Source organism: Archocentrus centrarchus, chromosome 17 (assembly GCF_007364275.1).
Source record: "Archocentrus centrarchus isolate MPI-CPG fArcCen1 chromosome 17, fArcCen1, whole genome shotgun sequence".
Classification (NCBI taxonomy): Eukaryota; Metazoa; Chordata; class Actinopteri; order Cichliformes; family Cichlidae; genus Archocentrus; species Archocentrus centrarchus.
In genome coordinates this window covers 17,188,606-17,210,814 of record NC_044362.1, presented here as the reverse complement: position 1 = coordinate 17,210,814, position 22,209 = coordinate 17,188,606, and the positions used below count along the sequence as shown (strand labels likewise).

General features: G+C 38.9%; 1 protein-coding gene across 1 annotated transcript; it reads right to left on the bottom strand.

Annotated features, from left to right (window-relative positions):
• Nucleotides 1–10,111: 10,111 nt before the first annotated feature.
• On the bottom strand, nt 10,112–20,189 carry ubxn7 (UBX domain protein 7). The gene is made up of 11 exons (XM_030752572.1): nt 20,081–20,189; nt 17,502–17,655; nt 17,210–17,274; nt 17,020–17,085; nt 16,769–16,881; nt 15,655–15,801; nt 14,284–14,374; nt 13,664–13,794; nt 12,839–13,343; nt 11,238–11,317; nt 10,112–11,102 (listed from the first exon to the last, which is right to left on the bottom strand). Exons 1-11 carry the CDS (start codon nt 20,178–20,180, stop codon nt 10,941–10,943), a joined length of 1,614 nt encoding a protein of 537 aa, XP_030608432.1. The 5' UTR covers nt 20,181–20,189; the 3' UTR covers nt 10,112–10,940.
• Nucleotides 20,190–22,209: the final 2,020 nt, after the last annotated feature.

Genomic DNA, 22,209 nt, shown 5'->3' with positions numbered 1-22,209 from the left:
GTATCAGGATTAACTGGTTGAATGAATTTTGGTCCTTGAGTAGAAGTATTTATAGCAGTGTAAAAATAATTACAAGTAAAATTACTTGCAATGGAATATCTTTACAACCATCTGCTAAAGATTGGTTGGACCTGATTCACATTGTGATCACAACTTAACTTTCGACTGCTTAAAATAGAGAATTTAATTTATGTTTTTTGTAGAAAAAAATTGCTATAATCTGCTATATTACTGGTAAAAATGATGAAATAATTGCAAGTGTTGTTAGTAGTTGGTAAATACAGTGGCATACAAGTGTAAAAAGTAAATGTACTTATATTGCATTGTACGGTACCCGATTTATTTTCAAAAGTATCTCTTTCACAGTTATAATGTAACTCACTTCATACAGTAAACAGAATTGGCCTATTAAGAGGAGTAGAGCATTTGATGAAGTTTCATTCTAAATTCCTGTTCATTCAGCCACTTAAAGCAGAAGCTGCAAACTTTGTGAAAAACTACATTTATCCTCCTTTTTTTTAACTTAGAAAAATTGCCGTTTGTGTGACCCACGCTGGAGTTGTGTTTGCAGAGTCAATATTACCCAACACAAGAGCTAAGGTTTTTGCTGATTTGCAAATTTAACTAGAAAAGGCATTTCCAAAAGAAAATGCACTGTGAATGCTGAAAGCTGAAAGATGTTAGCTGAAATGCCAAGAAATGCTTCAAAGAGCTGAAACTTGATTCGCTGAAAGAGCTTAACCAGCTGAAAAAGACAAAAAAAAAAAAGAAAATGCAAAAATTTGAAATGCAAAACAGCTGAAATTGTCAACAAAGCAGCTAAATTGAACTTGATTTTGCTAAAAGGGGAGAAAAATGCATCAAACTTGAACTGAAACTGAAGAAAAACCGTAAAAGATATTGAAAAGATGAATACAAGTTTTATAGTTCAATGTCAGATATATATCATTACTTTTAAAAGTCACAAAACTTTCTAACAAATTGAGTAGAATGTAACAGAAATCTTTAATCTATTGTGAAGTGTACAATTTAAAAACACAAACAAATCCAAACTTTTTAAATGATTAAATTGTGTATTCACTAACTGGCTAATTGTAAAATAAAAAAATGTAATAAATCATGGTCACATGGAGACCCTGTTAGGCAGACTTGTTACTGTAGTGTTCTAAATCCGAGCTAAGTCCATTCAGGGAGTACACAACAAAATGCATATTTTTGCACATCGTTTGCTAAATGCTGTGCTCTCTGGCACATACAGTCAACATTAACTCAAAGAAGTAAAACTCAAAGTGCTGCCATCAGTCACCATCGGACTCTGTATCCTTTTGTCAAAATCTGATTGTTGTTTTTTGCACAGCATCCAAATAATAATGTGTTACTGATGAACTGTGTCAGGATATATAGGTGAATATAAAGTAATGTTCTGACATAAGGTAACAAAACTTAAATCTCACTAACGATTAGCTAAACCACTGACAGCTTTTCACATCATGCTTAGACCTCAGTGTGGAAATAGACTTTCAATGTTTGTAGACTATGTTTGATTTTGGGCACCACGAGAAAAGTAATCCCAGAATAATGTTAATTTTGAATATGACTAATGTCTTTATACCAGGGTTTTCATTTGCCCAAGTCTAAGGAACCAGATGTGAAAAGCCTTTTAGCTCTTACCAGCTGACATCCCCACAATAAACACCAGGGATGGCAAGAGAACCAAAATATTGTTACCAAGTTATAATGGCATCATTCAGCTTTTCAAATTCAAGCTTCTATCTGTTATTCTGCATATGCAGCAGTTTTCTGCATGTGCATTCTGCATGTGCAGTTAGTTTAGAGTACATTCATTTCATTGGGAAACTGTTTTAAAAGGTTAAGAAAGAAACTACCAAGTACCAAATTTCTGGTCCTATGACATCCCCAGGGACTATCCCAAGTCAATCAATAAATAGATAAATAAGAGTGCGAAAAAGTGTGCAAAATAAAGTGCTGTGTATTTATGTTATGTGAATGTGTGTGTAGGTGAATGAGGCTTGTAGGTGAATGCTCAGTATGAGCAGAATAGCACTATATGAAAAGCATTCCAATATTACATACATATACACAGTTTGCACAGAGGACAACAGTAAATTGGTATTGTGTTGTTCAGACAGGCAGTCTTTGTTCTGCTGGTTAGTAGGTCCATTCTGTCACTGTGTTCCTTGTTGTGCCTGGTGGTCCAAACCAGACTGTCAGAAGTGTCCTTGTGAAGATGACTCGAGGTTTTAGAGATGCTCCTTCCATTTATCTGGTCAGCATCTGATGTGACAGAGAAGTCATGTGGGCAATTTGAAGCCTTTAAAGGATAAATGGGGAGAAAATGATATACTTGTAAAACTAAGGAAAAATCTTTTATGAAGGGAATAAATGTTACCTTTATGGAGAATCTTGATACTGCACAGATGAGGCAGTTAGTCTGAAAATTATAAATGATCTGCAGTTGTGTTTTCTTGCAGCAATGTTCCTGAACTCCACCCTAATGGTCAATTGTAGCTGGCGTCTGCTGAACAGATCAGAGGACACATGGTGGTGTGCAGGTAGAAGGATGGAGCTGCGTCTGAGAAAACCAGAAAATAAACATCCTATAATAAACTGTAGTCATTACAACAGGACATTTACTTTATTCTCAGCCATCCAATATAGAGTCATCACTAATACCTCTCTCTAAACATTTCATGGCTAATGACGTATGTTCGGTGGTGTAACTTTGGAAGATCCAAAACTTGATCCTAGATGGATTTCATATTTAATGAAGCAACATTACTGTACACGGTGCCTTCGATCAGAAGATCAAAATCTCTTAGTTCCCCCACGCACAAGATTAAGGACTAGAGGTGACAGATATTTTCAGGCTATAGCCCCCAAGCTCTGGAACAACTTACCACCTGAGCTCCGCCTAGCTGACGCTAACGTTGAAAACTTTTTTGTTCAACCAAGTTTTTCGTTAATTACTCTCATTGTATTGTCTTTTTAATCTGTTGTCTTATTGCTGTTTCTCTTTTAATGCAAAGGTGTAATTTGTTTTTATATTGATTGTTTTGTACAACGCTTTGTGGCTTTTTTGTCTGTGAAAGGCGCTTTATAAATAAACTTTACCTTACCTAACTCACCATTCTTTAATATTAGATAAGAAAGATTTTTGAAATGATTTAACATTTATGGAATTAGGAGACATAATAATAATTCACCATTCACAAGGAAGTAACCTAAAAATATTCTTAATTTTTATTATTACTTAATCTTATCTCCACAGCTTTGCCTTTGTATTCAGAGGATTGCGCACCACCCTGTATTCACACCCAAAGACTGTGGAAGTGAAAACTGATACTTTTTTATTTTGCATCATCGACTTTTCTTGTTTTCTTCTATAATGTGTTATAATCTGTATCCATGTGTGTCTGCCTGCAGCTTTAAATGTCATAATCTGGCTGAAGCAGGTAAAACTTATAGTAAATACTACCTTAAAAGCAATATTTGCATTTAAGGGAACAGTGTTATATTTTGTATATATTCATTTTTGTTTTCTTTGTTTTTTTTTTTTAAAAAGTACTTTAAGAAGTTTGTAGTGCAGTAAAAATCAGATAAGGGTGGTGTGAGAGATGTTTATTTTGATTACACAAACAGTATATAGGAGCAGTTAATGGATAATAAGTATTGATTTGTAAATAACTGGGCATGAATAAGCCGAGCTTATATAATATTATACTGCAGTATATTTCTGACTAACTAGGCAGCTCATTTTTTTTCTCTGAACAACACTTTCTTTAAAGATAAAAACACATTTTGGGGTCAACTTGAAAGAAAGGTAGATGTGAAATGTAAGAGTGAGGTCAGAGGTCAAATGTGATCATATTTGGATCCCCATATGCCAGTATCATTTCCTAAATGTTGCCAATACAAACAAAGGCAGCAGAATTTTAAGTAGAGTTTCAAAGATAAAAGACATTTGACGAGAGTTCAGAGGTCAGATCTGACACATTTTAAATCTTTATGTGGTACTTTCTACATGTTGACAATACACACCACACTTGTAAGAATCATAGTTTCTAAGTTATAAGGACTTTTGTCAATTTTTGATCAATAAATCATGAAGCTGACCTTGAAGACCTCGGTGGATGTAAGCCAAATTTTATTGACCTGTTCACACGACCCCACTCTATACCCCTAAAAAGTTTTATCAGAATTCATTCAAAACATTTTGAGCTATCGTGTTTACAAACAGAATGACATGCACCCGCACATATGCATGCAAACGCTACCAAAAACATAACCTCCCTGGCAGAGGCAATAACAGAAAACATAAATCAATGATAAAAAAGAACAAGGTCAGAGGAGTGGCAGGAGGGCTGCAGAGGAACGCATCCTGACTGGACCTAATTATCACTTTTAGCCATTTTTCCAAAGGTAAAGGCTGGCTGCATCCAACTGTGGATCTGAACCAGGTATTAATCAAATTGGTCATTTGAACAAAAAATGATACAACTTTCCTAAAATAAATTCTGCTTATTTTCTTAGACAAAATAAGAAGGAAACAACTATCATGCCGATTTTGTTCTCACCTCCAGATATGTTTGTAAATAATTTTGCGATGGGTCATTGCAAATACTAGTATTACTGTGGTTAAATTTACCTTACATGAAGATTTAGTTCAGCCATTTTAATCAGGGTATCTGATTAAGTACAGAAGACTTGTTATAAGCACTGATCAGCTGAAAAAAAAAATCATTGTGATAACCCTGAGTTATAAGAAACATTTAAATCTAAAAAAAATGACAATTCTTAATAGGGAAAGTTTGAGTGCACATTCTTAAGACGTTACATTGACTTTTGTGTCAGCTTGCACGAAGCACAGGTAAATCATTTAAGTAGGGAAAGAAGAGCTTGCAAAATGCTGTTTCTTTTTTTTTTTCTTTTCAGGTAATCAGCACCAATGTGTGACTTGGAAAATAAACTAGCAAAACTGAAATGTGTACAAAGGTGAGCTTGCAAATTAAGCAATCCTTTATTTTGAGAGCTGAACGTTCTCAAAAGTCAAGATAAATTTACTTTATAGACCCATTTATGAAGCAGATACTGCTCTCCTGCCAGCCTCTTTTTCTTCTGCTGAATAATTACAGACTTTGTAATTCTGACCTTTTCCCTCACCTCTCCTCAATCTCTGGAACATACATAAAGTATTTGTAGTCTACCGAACAATTTGAATATGTTGTGACTATACAAAAACATCACAGGTGAGGGGTTGACAGGTGTGGTTTAAGCTAAAAATGATAAATTGCTTACATAACTGAAGCTACTACACCAGGAGATGGGTAGCACTTTAGCACTTTGGCTGTGTTGGTGCATGCGTGGCAGACATATCTGAGGTGTTTGTCTTATTCAGACTTATGAAGAGGTGGTTCCTTTTGCCTCCAGGTGTTCAGTTCCTTCACATTCTGCCAACAGTATGCGGATTCATTTGATTCATTCCAGCTGAGCGGTCATAAATCAGCTGGGTGTACAGCAAAAAAGGGGGTCAGGACACAGGAGAAGGTGGTGTTCTAACAGATTAGGGCCTCCTTGTAAAAAAAATCCATCACCCAATAATACAGAGAAGGCTGGAGTCAAGTAGTGCCAGTTTGCCAGTCAGAGTTTTGGGAATGATTGTATTAATTGCAGGACTAAAGCCCAGGAAGAGAAACAGGAGTCAAGGTCGATAAGATGAGATGGCGTCTTAGATGGAACATTTCTGTCTGTAACGCTTTCTATTACTGAAGTGTGCAGTGTGTTTCTATTAGGTATACAATGGACAAATGTTGATTTGATGGAGTGTCTGATGCAAAGGTTGTTTATTTTCTCTTCTTGTTTTGTGCTACGAGCCTGAACAAACCCGATGAACTTGAAGGAATACGAATGACTGTTGTGGACCTCTGAGGTCTGTCATTGAGCTTGAATGATTTTAGGCCTCGTTATCTGTCTTGCGAGTCTGCAGCGGAGTTTGAATGCTGTGCTTTTGTCAGTCTTTGCCGACACTTCACTCAGCAAAAAGTTGGGTTGTGACGTCTCTTGATAACACACCCGGCAAACCAGTAACATAGCTGTCCAGTGACCTTTCACAAGCTGGACTGTTGTGAGATCAGAATTCCTCTCAAGTCCTCAGAAAAATAATACCAGCTAAAAGAGTCACACAATGAAGTTCTGCATTTGTATTTGCACCATTAATTATCTTTGTAGCTTTGTGATTTAACTTTCTGAAACATAGGACTGACTGCATATCACAGATTATCATTTGCTAAGTCATTCTGACTGTGTTGAATCAGAGCAGATAAGCTTATCATCCATGACTGTTCTCCCAGAGCACAGCTGGGGGATAACTAAGCACTGCAGTCTGCACAAAAGGGTAAGCCTCGAGAAGAGATGTTTTTTTTTTTTTTTTAATGGTGGTCTTTGCTTTTAAGGTTTTGTTTCACCATGCATGCAACAACCCCTTCAGATGCAGGTGTAACACTGCACGCAGCCTGCGTTAGCATGCTTACTGTACGATGTGAAGGTGTTTTCAAGGCAGGCATTTGACTGAGAGGTAAAAGTGGAGTTAACTGTGACACATCAGCCAATAATGATTCATCTTGATGCCCACACATGATGAATACACGTTCAGAAAGTGTCACTTTCCAGAAAAACACATCCATCATCTCCACCAGGAAGCAAAAGCACTGGGCTCCTCAGGTTTTTTGTTTTTTTTTTATGTTATGACATTAGCTAGTGATAGAAATGGTGAGTTTTGTTACACCCTCAGTACAGGTTGACATTCTTGATTTCAGTCTCCTGCACTCATAAAGTGCAAACAGCATCTTTATTTACATTTTTTCAAACTCTGGAAAAGCTCCTCAGGGGAGACAGAAGATTATATTCAGTCTCAGTGCCAGTTCCTGTGACGGGTAAACTGAACTTTATGTCTAAAATCAGGCTCAAGATTACTCACTGATCACACATTAACCCGTATTGATTCATTCTGTGAATGAAGTAAGAGGTAATCAGACAGCTAGGGTCACCAACCTTTTATGCAACAGACAAACCTTTCAACAAACAAGGCCTGAGGGCTGCTGTCCTGCTACCTCATTACACTTTCAGCTCCGATTAATCAACTTTCTAAGTGTTTCCTTTCTGTGGCTGGAAGCAACAGAAATTCAGCAGGAAAAAAAAACATTCTGTGAAGACTGAAAATGAAAATCCATCTGTTTTCAAGAGATTCCTGATTTGAAGATGAAATTTGGAACACATTAATCTCAACTTGTGAAACTCCTGATGTGGTTAATGATTTATTGCATGGGGGGAAATGGGTTCGCTTATTCTGCTTTACTCAGCAATACATTTTCCCTTCACCCATCCTTGGTCCTTTACACAAAAAGCAGGCTGTGAAGGAATGCATGTCTCATACTGTAACATCCACACCTTGAGGGCAGTGAAACAGAGTCAGAGTCCTCATCTGTTTGCACAGCTGCACGTTGTCTTCTTTCACCTCTGACCGTTGCCCCCGTAAGACCCTGTTAATATTACAGAGTGGAGCGCTTATTTAATGGTGAGTATCAATCAGATAAAAATCAACTGAAAGTTTAAAATGTTGTCCAGTGATTTTTCTTTTGAACACATCTAGATATGATCTATGAATCACAGCAATTTACTGTGACAGATGTGTTACTTTGCTTTAAAAATACTAGTCACGTATTTGTTTAAAATGACCAGACATTTATTTCTAAGCGGGTGTGACAGACAATATTTCAACCCATCAAATTGGAAATAATTCCTGTCACGCAAAGAATTCAGTTCATTACTGGCATCAACTCTTGTTTTAACTCTGTCTTCTTATTCACCATGAAAACATTTTCATTCTGGGACAGAATTTAACAAATAAACATTCATTTTGTCACAGTGGAAGAAATCCTTTGCAGGACCCTCAAAAGGCCATTCAAACCAAAATGTTCAGATGTTTTTAAAGTAACGTGGAAGAGCACAGCCCCTTTGCTCTTCCAGGTCTGGAGAGGTGAGTGAGAAACTCAAATACTGAAAAATCTCTAAGAAGGAAAAAGCTCCTACCCCACACAAACCGCTGCAACAGTGCAGCACATGCATGACTTAGTGGTTTGCCACCAAACATGTGAATCTGTATGTTTATTTTCTACTTCATAAAATTTTTTGAAAAACTGAGCTGAATACTGATTTAAAAAAAAAAACTTTTACACTGCTTGGTGGTCTTTTTTGGCTTTTCTTGGGGGACTTGTTGGTATTTAAGGTACGTTATCACCACCATCTGTCCATATGAAGAAACACAAAGCTGCTCACTCTGAACAGATACAATGAACAGGTCTTTAACAGCCTCACAATAATATCCAAATATTCAAAATGTTCAAATGTTCAAAATAAAAAATAAAAATAAAAAGATAAGGGAAACCTTAAATCACACTTTGGCTCTTGATGACAAAATATTCAAGCTGAAAATCTTGACATACATTGTGTAATTTGTTGAGAACAAAATGATGTAACAGCAGCCATTTGAAACCAAAATTTGAATGCTGGATTCAAAATCACAGCAAATCACAAAGTTTAAAACTGAAATCACAGGATGCCCCAACTTGGGTCATAATGCAACTCAGTAGTTCATGACCCCATGTGGCTGTGTGGACTTAAGTCTGAACATGCTCCTGGTGAGACAGTGGATGGGGGATCTTATCCCAGTTCCGGATCAGAGCGTCAAGGATCTACTGGATAATCTGTGCCATTATTTGGTTGCACCCATAAATAATGTGCTAGGCAGCTGGCCAGTCAGTGTCATCAGTGCCTTTATCATCCTGTTTTCACACTATGGCCACATGAGCCTAGGCACTGGGGGGTAACCCGGGGCCCGCAGCACCAGCAAAAGGTCTGACAATGAACCTGAGGATTTCAATCCCGTACCTAACAGCAGTTGGCCAATACATGGAGGTCTGTGTCACCCGGCGAGGATATACCACTCCAGACCATCACTGACTGACTGCCAAACCAGTTATGCTGAATGGTGTTTGCCACAGTGTCTATAGACTCTTTCATGTCTGTTACATGTGGTCACTGTGATCCTGATCTATGAAGAGAACAGGGCTCCTGTGGCTGACCCGCAAGCTCTGCTGTTCTCTTGATGACCGCCAGTCGAGCTGCACAGTGCTGTATTGTGAGCGCAGATACCAACTAAAGGATGCTGGGCCCTCCTGCCACCACCAAGGACGGTTTCTGACATTTGATTAGAAACATGCACGTGAGTAGCCTGCTGGAGATCATTTAGTAGAGCGCTGGCAGCGCTCCTCCTGTTCCTCTTTACACAAGGGACCAGATACAAGTCCTGCTGCTGAGGTGATGCCCTTCTGTGGCTGTCTAGCTCGCTTTGTGCACTGGCCTGTCTCACGGTGTCTCCTCCACAGTCTCAAGACTGTACTAGGAGACAGCAAACCTTGTGACTGCCAGTATGCATATGTCATCCTGGAAGAGCTGAACTACCTGTGCAACCTGAATGGGCTACAGTTACACAAGAATACTTGCAAAAAGTAGAGAAAAATGAGTCAGGAGGGACAAAAGGAGAAAACATGGTCTGTGGGCACCACCTACACGGGTGGGGGTTGTTTCTTTGTTGCCTCTCTGGTGCACCTGTGGTCACTCCATTTGCACCAAAGGAGGTGAAATCACAATGGTTTATGCTTCCTAACTGGAAACCCCTGCTCTCCTGAATCTGTTATACTGTGATGATCAAGCATTCCCTTAAATTCTTTTTCTAAGTGTTCATTACACATAGGAGGCAAATCAGTCTCACTGGTATAAGTGATATTATACCCCAGGTAAAAAAAACATGTCAAAAATTTAACTTTGCATGGGCATATTAAAAAGGCTTAATCTTTTAACATACCCTGTTTAGGCTGTAAGGTGCGCCACACATTTGTGTTCCAAGCTGCTGCAGCTGAATCTGGCAGGGTTTTGTTTTTTTTTTTTTCCTGTTAGCTGTTTGAGTGTTTTGGGTTTTAACTTTAAAGTCACACAAACCATAAAAATAAAATAAAAAGACAAAGCAGAACCTCCCTTGGTTTTCTGGTGGTTATATTTCAACATCAGCATATTTTCTTGGCAGCATATAAAAAAGAAAGGAAACAATGACTACATCGAAATATCAGTCTCTCTAAGCCATCTCTGTACAGTGCAGGTGTGACTGATGAGATGTACCACCTTTTTATTCATTCCCTTCTGTATCAAAAGACACATTTTCACAACTTGTAATTTTTGGACCTCGCCTCTTGGCGCCCCTGCTTTCCAAATAATTACAACTGTTTCAACAATGACTGAGTGAGAGACCAAATTTGGGTCAAAATAAACAAGAATGAGCCTCCCTTTACCTGTCCCAGGTAGAGAAAATAACAAGAACAGCTAGAAAATAAACTCTGACTGATTTAATGTCCTTTCTGGGAGGTATAAGTCTTTTTGTACAAGTCCCTGGTGGCCCATCCTCGATTAGTGATCTATTATTTGTTTTTTTTTTTTAAATTGAAGATAAGCTATATGATATATATTCTATTCTGATATGCCTCAGTGTTCAAAACTAAATGAGGCCTACATCAGAGCAGAGTATATACTGTATTAAAAACATTAAAGAGTGCTGGCTTCCACTACATCTTACTGGCCAATTGTAGAGCACTACAAAGGGATTAGGCTGTCAGTAGAGACGTCAGTATTCGGACTAGTGGAGTGGTGATGAAAGTAGCCCATCCACCCATAGCTGTCTTGGCAAAAAATGGGGGCCACCTCCAGAACAAAAGGTTATGGGATCAAGGCCAGTAACATCATCCCACATCATTGGTGAAAGGGTGAGGTCTACCAGAGATACAGACAAGCAAAAAGTGAGTATGTCTGGAAGGCTAGTTCCTCTCCTGCACAAATACAGTCTCCTGTGGACACAGCCCTGCCTCCTGCAATGTGATGTCATAGTCCAAGTGGGCGAGCTTCCTTCTGGGAAAGTTGGTGACGAGTTCGAAGCGTTCGTTAGGGTAACCCTTGGACTGGACGTGTCTTACCAGGGCCTTAAAGAAAGAGTATTATGTAGAAGGTAACAAAGTGTTATTTTCAAAAATTTCAATAATCATTTTTATTAGGCATTATAAAAATAGTATATTTTATTTTACTTAAATACAAATAAATATATGAGGTTCACGCACCAAAAGTTTTGCTTTCGACGACAAGGAAATTTGCTCTCTCTGTCCATCTGGGTAGCGGAGCATCAACCTGGCTTTGGGACCTATTAAAAATAAAACAATAACACAGTAAGTTTCTAAGATGATGGTGTCTGAACCAAGAAGTCAGAACAAACAGGTCAAAAAGCATTCTTACATTTTGTTAAAAGACAAGCGAACACAGAAGACATAAAAAAATAATGGATTGACCTTTGGATTAACAAGTTAACACCTGTCACACCCGTGTGTCCAGCTGAGCATCTGTGTTTCGATTTCTTACTACATCATATGCACATACATGGGTATAACTACTCTAGCAGATTCTTCTATAGACAGTAAGGACGTGGCTTATGGTCTAAAAAGCAAAGCCAAAATGAATTGCCTTAATTGCATTCTATCTAATGGCCAGCAGAGGGCGACTCTTCTGGTTCAGTTCTATAGGAGCCTATAAGAAAACAGCTCTCGCTTCCCTTCCTCTGTGACTTTGCTCATTTCTGGTCATACTGAATACAACACAAAGTTTATTTTGTCAGAGTCAGAAAGGGAGTATTATTCAGAGCATTGGCTAAAGACTTGTCAATGTACTTTACTAATCAATGGGTGCCATCATGGTGGCTATATTCATCATTTGTACTGACTATGGTCCTGAACCACAACTACTAGAAGGGTTAGGAGTAGGGTGTCTGGTGACAATCAGGTGTTACACCACACTGTCACCAGACAAGACAAGTGAAACAAAAAACATCTTTCAACAACTAATAAACATGTCCAAGCTATCCCAACTGTTCAAACTGGCAGGACAAAGTAAACAAGACCCATCACCTATGGGGATATCCTCCAGCCATTAATGAAAATATAAAATAAATGTACAAGTCTGGATAATATTTACAGCCCCATTTCATAACAGAAAACCCTTCAGCAGACTTCTTATTACCTTCTGCAAGACTATTCTGCCCTAATTTGGAGGCCTGAAATGCTCCATGTTGTTCACTCTCCACTTCAGATAAATACAGCCAAAGTGTACCAAGGGTACTCAACATCCAGGAATATGAACATCATGTTGCACATCTTTGAAGTGTAAAGAACATGTATGCAAAATTTCATGGCTCTACTCCTTGTGGATTTGGAGTATATAGACTGGAAAGTTAACACCTCATGGAGAGCTCGAAATGTTGAATAGTCCACAGCCACACAACAGTACAGTAAGTTCAAAGGCCTGTCTACGTGCATCAGACTAGGCCTGACTTCACAGGAAAAAACAAAACAAACCCAAACCAAAAAAAAAAAAAAAAGACCAAGGAGTCCATCCAGCAGCACATGTGTGTCAGCATACGGGGCTCTTCAAACGCCTTAGACTTATTTTTTTTTTAACCTTGTTCTAGTTGCAATGAAAGATAAAACAGTGCAAGAAGAATTGTAAAATTTTGTCCTTTGTTGTTATAAAACTCCATTAAACTAGAACGCATCCCTTCTATCACTGGTACCTAAAGCTTGTTGATTTTCTGCCCATCACTACTAATATTAGCACAAAGACACCCACACTCACATTCTTGAAATCTAAAGGTTTTTCATTCATTTCATCGTACCATTGTCCTCAGGACAGTCCACATCACAAGTTGTGGTGGTGCTGATCTTCGAAGTTCCAGCGCTTTCGGGTAGTGGGGCACAGTGGTTCCCTCCAGAGTCTGAATCAGGCTGAGGATGACGAGGACCAGCAGCCGATGGCTCCAGGTGGTTCTTTTTGCTCTCCTCTTTCTTGTGACTGTGGTTGTTTTCTTTGTACGGCGATTTTCTGTGAGAAGAAGTGGAACTATCAGGATGAAGACGCGGCTGGGCTGCAGAGGCTGAAGGGGCCACCGTGTGTTTGCCAGTCAAACTTTTCTCTTCGTGGGGTGCTGGTGTCTCGCTGTCTGAGCCATCAACAGAAAAGGGGCCCTCGCTGTCAGAGAAAGGCTCTGCGTCTGATTCATCGTCTGATCGGGGAGAATCGGGGGGTTCGGGGACATTTGAGGACTCGTAGTGGGTCTCTTGTAGGGAAGCTCGGATCGCTGCCTCCAACTGACTGTCTTCACTGGCATCGATTAAGCTTTCCTAAAAGATAAAACACACCGTACAATTGTAGAAAAGATATCAAAGAGCGGGGAAAAATAAAACGAAGACCCAATATATCGTGGATGGCTCCGTGACACTTAGAACATTAAAAAACACAGTGCTAATATTAATGATAGCATGACACTTGTCCAAATGTTGAAGCTGTAATGCAGAAATCTAACAAACATCCCAGATGCTTCTAAAACTGATCAGATGTGTGGCTGAGGAAATTCCAGCAGAGTCACTGCAGGAAAGAGGAGCTCTTATTAGAGCAGAAACATAAAGAGAATTAGAGGTGACACATGAGATGAGAGACCCACAGAGCGAGCTCGTTTGGCAGGAGGTGCATGGCAGGATGGCCCGTCGAGCTGCCCATGCTCTGCCAGGAAGCCAGTTGCCTGCTCCAGGAACGATGCCACATCCAGCTGGTTCCACTCCACCATTTTTTGACCTAAAGTGAACATAGTTTGAACAGGTCAATAATAACAGGTACTGAAAGCAAGAAATAATTAGTTAATTATAGATAAAAGAGAGATCCACTGTGTACATCTACAGTGTGGTCCACTGCAGATGTACACAGTTAATGTGACATAATATTTCATTGTTTGTGTTGCTTTAGTATTATACCAATCCCATTTCTTGATACATGAATGCCTGACACACACTGTTATTCAAGCTTGTTGTAAACCACTGACATTTAAATTGCTTTCCATAACACTGTTGCCATCTTTCAAAAATGATGCATGCAGGTATCCTCTTCCAGCGCAATTATAATAGAAATATTATCAACAGCTTTCATGAGCCTCTCAGAGTGAGAGCTGTTCTTTAATCTTCCACTTGTTTGTTTTCTTAATTAGCTGGCAACAACTAAATGGTTTGAGTGTGTTCATTCATACATCACCAAACCCTCAGCTGTGACCAGCCTCCCATAAATACTCACCTGTGCGTGGATCCAGGATAGAAATGTAGGGAAACTTGTTCAGCTTATAGAACTGGATGTATCTTTGTCCCTCTTCACTATCGTGATATACCTGCAGAGGAAGAAAGTGCACAATAGAACACAGAAACAATTCAGACCTGCCCTTTAGAGTCTCTCAAATCTGGCTTGTTTTACCCCTTGGTGTGAGTCATTTGAGCTGGAATGTAACCACACTTAAGGTGTGGACGACTGGAACCACATAGGGACCCCTCATTAATAGTGGGAGTGTGATCTAACCTCCATTCAAAACAAGTACAGATGTAGTGTTCAGCCATATAGGGGGGTCCTTAAATTTACAGTCTGCCAATAGTGCATGTAAAATGCAAACAATGCCGGACAGCTTTAGAAAGATCCTCCCTGGGGCGCTTAGTGGTGAAGCCTGCAACCACGTACATATGCCATGTTGCGGTGTGGGCGGCGTGGGTTCAAGTCCCGGCCTGTCACCAATTTGCCCACGTGTCTTCCTCCGTATCTTTCCCCCATTTCCTGTCTCCCTCCACTGATGATAAAATCCGCTGTGGCCAAAAAAAAAAAAAAAACCCAAAAAAAATGCAAAAAAAAAAAAAAAAATGCAAAAAAAAAAAAAAAATGCAAAAAAAAAAAACCCGTCTCCCTCCACACCTCTACAAAATCATCCAATCATTTGCTATATAACAGCCAAACTAGAATGCATATAATCCAGTCATGTGGCTGCAGTGACACCTACACACCGCAGACGTTCATGACAGTCTCAACTGTCCGTTTGCTCGTTATTGTAGTGAAGATGTAGGCTAAATGTACTTTTTACTTGACTTGCTGTAGTCATTGCATGAATTAAGCATGGCATTTGTTCAAGTACTCTGGTGCCATAAACCTGAGGTGCTAATTGTGTCAGTGCTCCAGACTGAGCTGCAAGCGAAGGTATGTTAAAAGTATAACACGCACAATAGGAGTAAAACCTGCAGGTTAAAAAAAAGCATTCTATATCCTATTTTGGGACAAAAAACCCTAAACTTTTTAAATGCATGTTTTTGGACTATAGGAGAAAGTTAAAGCATCTGGAGAGAACCCATACAGAGAATATGCAAACTCCACACAGAAATGCCCGAGCTGGCCCATGGATTCATGCCCAGGACCTATTTGCTATGAGGTGATGGTGCTAACCACCCACAATACAAAGCGCCTTGAGGTGACTGTTTGTTGTGATTTGGCGCTATATAAATAAAATTGAATTGAATTGAACCACCATGCTATGGATGGATGAATGAAAAATAAAGTAAAAGGCAACATTAACATTTAACCAGTGTTACCTCAAAATAAGTGAACATCACACTGAGCTCTGAAAATGCATACCTGCCAGAATATGAAGTGTTCTCTGATGATCGTCTTTACTGAATCATTACTCCACACATCCCTGTTCAGACACTGGCAGGCAAAGTCTTGAACATTTTGGATGTTGATCATTAGCCACTTGTTTTCCATCTGTCCACAGTCTTTAGCCTATAAACACAAAGAACGACACGAGGAGAATTAGAGTGAATTCATAATTTAGACAGATTTGCAATATGCTGGAAATCATTAAGTTGGCAATTCCTGATTTAAACCCAAAACACATCTGCTCCTTGGTGGAGGACAAATAATAAAATTAACTAAGAGAACATATGTCGCTTAATGAAAAGCAGCTATAACGATATACAAACCCACTTCCAAAAAAGTGGGATGCTACAGAAAAGGTGCAGAAAAACCAAATGTGATTACTTTCAATACATTTAAATCCTACTTTTGATTTGTTGCATTTGAAATATTTTCAATTAAATGTTCAAAGTAATAAATTTGACTTCTTTTAAAAACTATAATTTTTAATGTGATGTCTGCAACCCATTTCAAAAAAGTTGGGGCTGGAGTATGTTTATCACTCATCATTTTCACTTTTGCTCAGCAGTTCAGGGCCTCCTTTTAATGTTGTCAAATGTTTGGGGGGGGGGGGGGGGACCAGTCTACACTGCAGGCAGGCCAGTTTAGTACCAGGTCTGTCTTATGATGAAGCCATGCTGTTAAAATATGTGCTGCATATGTTTTGGCACCATACTGCTAAATTTAAAAATATATTGACTGAATGGTGACATGTGTTGCTTTATTATAATTTAGGATTAACCAGTGATATTTATGTCTGGTGTCCTGCTGTTTTGAACTAACCGCTGTTTTAAAAATTTGATGTGCTGTCTTTTCACTATTACCAATCAAATATATGGTTTTAGTAATTGCACTCTGCTTTTATACACATTTTACTCATCCTAACTGTTTTGTAAACAGGTTTATAAATCAGTGGTATGTGATCACATGCAAGGTGGAATGAAATTGCAAGTTTTCACTATCTACCTACTCAGTCATCATCTAAAATATTTCTGAAAGTTCACACAGAACAAATAAAGGTGTGGGATACAGTGTCCGGCGAGTGACTCCTCACCGTCTCAAAGCTGCCTTTGTGCATGAGCTCAATGGGAGGCCGGAAAAGGTCTGCCAGGGTGCTCAGTTTCTTATCCACTGTTCCACCGTTACGCAGCTCCTGTTCCTGGCGTACTAGGAACAGAAAAACATTCATTCAGTCACTACTGGAAGTTAAGTCACCACAACAGAAATATGAGACAGACTTCATTGCTGGTTGTTATTAAACAGCACATCTGATTTGTTTAAGCATAAATTTTGCAAAACACTCACTTGTTTCTGTCTGAAAGTCTCGGAAACCATCAAATATTGATCGAGCAGGTCTTCTTCGCTTTGGCACTGAATAGATGTAACATGCAAAATAAATCAATCAATTATCTTCATCAAATAAGCCAAACAGCAGGTAGTTTACATTCAAATTTCTTTACCTGAAACAGGAATAACAAAAAAATCAGCACTGTACCTCCAAAAAGTGGTTCTGGTTCCACCAATATGTCCTGCTTCTGGGGAATTGGTGCTCGCACTTCACTGAGGAAAGCATGAAGGAAACATATACAGAGTTATTCTAAGCAGAAAAGCAATCAACTGCAAAACGTCTATAATCAAATTACAAACAATTTAGTATAACAAGGAAGCAATGAAACAAATGCTATTTTTTCTTCTCCTTTTCAGCTTATTTTTTAACAGACATTCTAAGCTAGGAGAAACTATTAGGAGCAAATCAGAGAAGTTTGTTGAGAAAAGTCACAGCTTACTCTGTAGAGGGCGCTCTGCTGCTTGATGCCACAGAACTGGAGCTGGTGCTGGGCTCCTCTGCTATCCCACCTCCATCCAGAAACATGGTCACTGCCATCTCCAGGTTGTTGTTGCATGCTTCCAGCATATGTTTTCCTACACTCTCTGTGGCCCCTGGAAGAGTGTTAGACATTCATGTACTAAACATGAACGCACTGACCTTTACAAACGTTTACAGTTTAACAAGTAACATAGAGGATTTCAGAATGTGACATCATATTTAGAGCCCAATATCAGATGACCGATATTAGCTACTGATATATTGATATCGGAAAATAATTTCTATTTACCAGCCGACAAATAAAAAAATAATAAATTAAAGAAGAGATGGGAGAAACATGCTTTAACCATGTTATGAGTTATGATGTTGCATAGTTCGTCCACTAGAGGGCACGTGTTGGACAATTTTCCTGTTGCCAACACCTGTTTAAAACACCACAAACACAACAAGCTGATCTGAGCAGAGTGTAAAGGAGTAATTCACGACTTCTTGTGCCAATAAGTTTGTTTTTAAACTACATCGTCATACTATCTTAGTAAGGACTTAATAAATACCTACACATAACAAAATATCGGCCGATATACCAATTTTTTTTTTTTTTTAAATCAACAAATATCAGTATATTCAGTATCAGTCTTAAAAAAAAATCCTACATCGGTCGGGCTCTAATAATATTGGTGTGGTAACAATAATTTTTCTAGAAAATCACTTGAGAAACTCTTACTCCTTACAATAATATAAGAGCCTGTGAAAGTAAAAATCCTATCCTATCTATTTATACAACAGTTTCTTGAGACTTTCCTACCAACATCAAAAAATATTAGTAACATGCATAATTTGTTTTCAGGATTGCCCCTGGTTACTTGATATCTAATTCATTTTACCATTCTTCTATTAGTAATATTTTACTATATTATTATTTTTGATCAGTGCTTGAATGTTTTTCTGAGAACCATACATCCTCCCATCATGAGCTGTCATAGAGAGGCAGGGTACACCCTGGACAGGTTGCCAGTCTATTGCAGGGATAACACTGACATTCATACCCACAGTCAATTTACAAGAGAAGCAACAGTTAACCTAATATGCATGTCTTTGGACTATGGGAGGAAGCTGGAGTGCCCAGGATGCACCTACATCACATCAAACTCATGACCCTTTGCCCTCCTGGATCACATCTCTTTTTCCAACTTTACCCAACAAAAAATTCAATAAGGGAAACAAAAAAGTTGACACTGGCATCAGTATCAATAAAAATCCTTTCAAAACCTACACATCACCTACATATTCCACTTAGAGTCCCAAAGTAAAGTTATAAACAGTTTACTAAACATTATGAGTACATACTGTTTACACATGTTTTAAGTATTCACCAAAGGCTTTAAGGCATTTTACTATTAAGCGACAATGCATACTTGTACAAATAAACAGGCTTGTTAGTGTGAAAATCCTGTTTGAGTTTCTATATATAAGATTACAGAAGCAAATTTATGCAGTCCTATGAAATACAACCACATGTAACTTTGTGAATGGACAAATTTGACTCGTTATACCGGTTTAATTTAATTTCCCCAACTTTGGGGAGAAATAAAGTGTCCCTTAAATTAACACCAGATCGTTATAGTGAAATGAGTTATAGTCAAACAACTGCGTGACAGCTCACGAAAGGAAAATGCTTTCAGTTCAGAAAAGGCTGCAGTTTAGTGGGCGGAAATGTACCGTACACACCATGCGATGTGTGGGAAATAAACTAAAATGTGCAAAAAACACCTGAATAAAGCACAAATGTCCTAATGTCATACATCTATGCTGTCCACAAAAAGCATGGAATTGATTTGGAAACTCTACATCTGGATGAACCTGTAGTATTTCTAAGCGCAGTGCTGCGGGGCGACAATGAGCTTTCTGTCTGTACTGCGCATGTCCGTATCACTTTCCAAGTAGCAGCCCCTGAACTGAGTCTCCCTCTTCTTTGGCGTTAAATAACTAAAAACACCGTCCACTGTGTCAAAGTGCCGATAAATTACAGACAGCGTCTGTACCGACAGTCTGAGTACTCAAAGTGTGACCATTAAAGAGTGGCTGGGACCACAGCCACAGTCGTAGTGATAGTAACAACATGAAGCCTGGCTGGTGATGATGAAGAAGGGAAACGTTGAACAGCCGACCTCCATTCCACATTATCGAGCAACACGCCACGCAAAAAAGGAGCACATAAACCACTCTAGGTTAGCAAGATAGTGTCTGTAACGAGGACTAAAAACAAAAGCAGACATTTTAAAAGTGATTATTAAAGAAAACTTTCAAAGCTGGCGGTTTTAAGGTCCATTTTCTGAGTCTTTCACTTGAGTTTAGCTGATAACTGGCTGTGCTTTTCCCCTCTGCAAACCACTGGCAGCGCAGGGGCAAGAGCAACACTTAGCGCCCGTTTTCTCATCTGCGTACGGATTTCATGATTTACCCAGCGATGGAAGTGTTCCCGTATGAGCACACAAATCTACTCGTTAAAATAAACGCTTAATAAAATGTTATTTTTACCTGTTATTGCTGTGAATTGTTGTATTAACCCGTTCACCCCCGGAGCTGAGGTATCTCCGAGCGCCGCCATCTTACAAACAACAACATAGACGTGGCGCATGCGCAAAGTCGTAATTTCCCCCCCCGTCTGGCGCGACGCGGGACCCGTGCGTAACCATCATAGGCTAGTGCTGCATTGTGGGTCATGTAGTTCAATTAAATAAAGTCTATTACTTTGACTGGGTTATTCAAAAATACGCGTGTTGGGGTTTTTTATAGAATTTCTTTGGTTTCCCACAGCTTTTATAAAATTTAATCTCATGTTTATTTTTTATGAAATGTATTATTTTATTTGCAATATTAAGAGTAAAACACTGCAGCAATAACTGTGTGGCATTTCTTGCAGCACAGTTCTTTATTCTGCTGTACAGGAGCAAACTGTTCTTTACACAAATTAATACTACATTACCAGCAAAAATTAGGGTATCCTTTTGGACTTAATTTGAAAATTTTATTATACTTTCCAATTATGTTGCTGAAAATATAGACCAATAACTTTTTTGATTCATATTTAGAAATATGAAGATAGGCTAGTAACACTTTCTGTGTTGTAGATGCAGAGTTATTAATACGATAATGTGACGTGCAGACTGATGTATTTCGATTCATACATAATTTAGCTGATTATCATTTAGACATTTTACAGAAACAGACCTCCATTCACTGTCCACTTCATTAGGCACACCTGTTCAACTGCTTTTTAACAAATATTTAATCAGCCAATCATATGGCAGCAACTCAATGCATTTAGGAACATAAACATGGTCAAGACAACCTCCTGAAGTTCAAACCAAGAATCATTATATCATTATATCATTATTATCATTATTCGAAAGAACAGTGATTTAAGTGACTTTGAACATGGCATGGTTGCTGGCCAGGGGGACTGGTCTATTTCAGAAACTGATCTACTGGGGATAGAATGGTCAGACTGCTTTTAGCTGATAGGAAAGCAATGGTAACTCAAATAACCATTCTTCCCAACGAAAGTAGGCAGAAGAGCATCTATGAATGCACAACACATCAAACCTGAAAGCAGATGGTCTACAGCAGCAGAAGACCACACTGGGTGACACTCCTGTCAGGTAAGAACAGGAAACTGAGGCTGCAGTTTGTACAGGCTCACCCAAATTGGACAGATGATTGGGAAAATGTTGCCTGGTCTGATGGGTCTTGATTTCTGCTTCAACATGCAGATGGTAGGTAAGAATTTGGATTAAACACCATGAAAGCATGGATCCATCTTACCTTGTATCAACACTTCAGGATGATGATGGTGGTGTAATGGTGTGGGGGGATATTTCCTTGGCACATAACTGAAAATTGTTTAAACACTACAACCTGCCTGAATGTTGTTGCCGACTGTGTCCATCCCTTAATGACCGCAGTTCTCCCATCTTCTGATGGCTGCTTGCAGCAGGATAACCTGTCAACTCAGAACATCTCGCAGACTGGAGGAACCAGGGATCTAACCACCAACCTTCTGATTAGTAGGCGACCTGTGCTACCTCCTGAGCCACAGCCACCCCTAGAACACATCATGCTTTGCCTTATTATTTTGTCAAACACATACTTTTAAAAAGGTAGCTACTCATAAAGTTTCAAATAATCAGGTCCGCATATGCAAAAGTACTCCCTGTGAGCCAAAAGCTCGTGCTTCACACCACACCCTGTTTTTTCTACTCTTGACTCTGTATGTCAAAGAGAGGGGATGCCTCCAAAAATGATAATCTGATGCGAGAACAGCAGGCCCGCCCACCTGCCATTTAAACCTTCTGTTTGCTAGGGTAAGCCAATAAGAAGAGTTCCTGTATACAGGAGACCCAAAGTTCAGCTTAAAGGGAGGGTGCAGCTAAGATAAATATCAGCTAAAACAGCTTGTTTCAAACAGATGATGAGCTGCAGGGTTTCACAGTGCAAGCTGTTATTGTTTCGGCTGTTAATAAAGCAATTCAAACTCATTAAGTAGCTCTGTCTTAGCTGCAATTAAGGACTCTTTAGGAGCCAGCTACAATTACTTGATGAGGAATTACATTTCAAAACTGTACTTTATGAGACACTTTATCTTTGAAATTGAAGCTACACAAACC

Excerpts from the sequence above, each read along its gene's own strand:
- ubxn7 (XM_030752572.1), bottom strand. The coding sequence starts at position 20,180 with ATGCGCCACGTCTATGTTGTTGTTTGTAAGATGGCGGCGCTCGGAGAT. Across the intron at positions 17,275-17,501 it reads AGCAGAGCGCCCTCTACAGA|TGAAGTGCGAGCACCAATTC; the intron begins GTAAGCTGTGAC and ends TGCTTTCCTCAG. Across the intron at positions 17,086-17,209 it reads ACCAGAACCACTTTTTGGAG|TGCCAAAGCGAAGAAGACCT; the intron begins GTACAGTGCTGA and ends ACATCTATTCAG.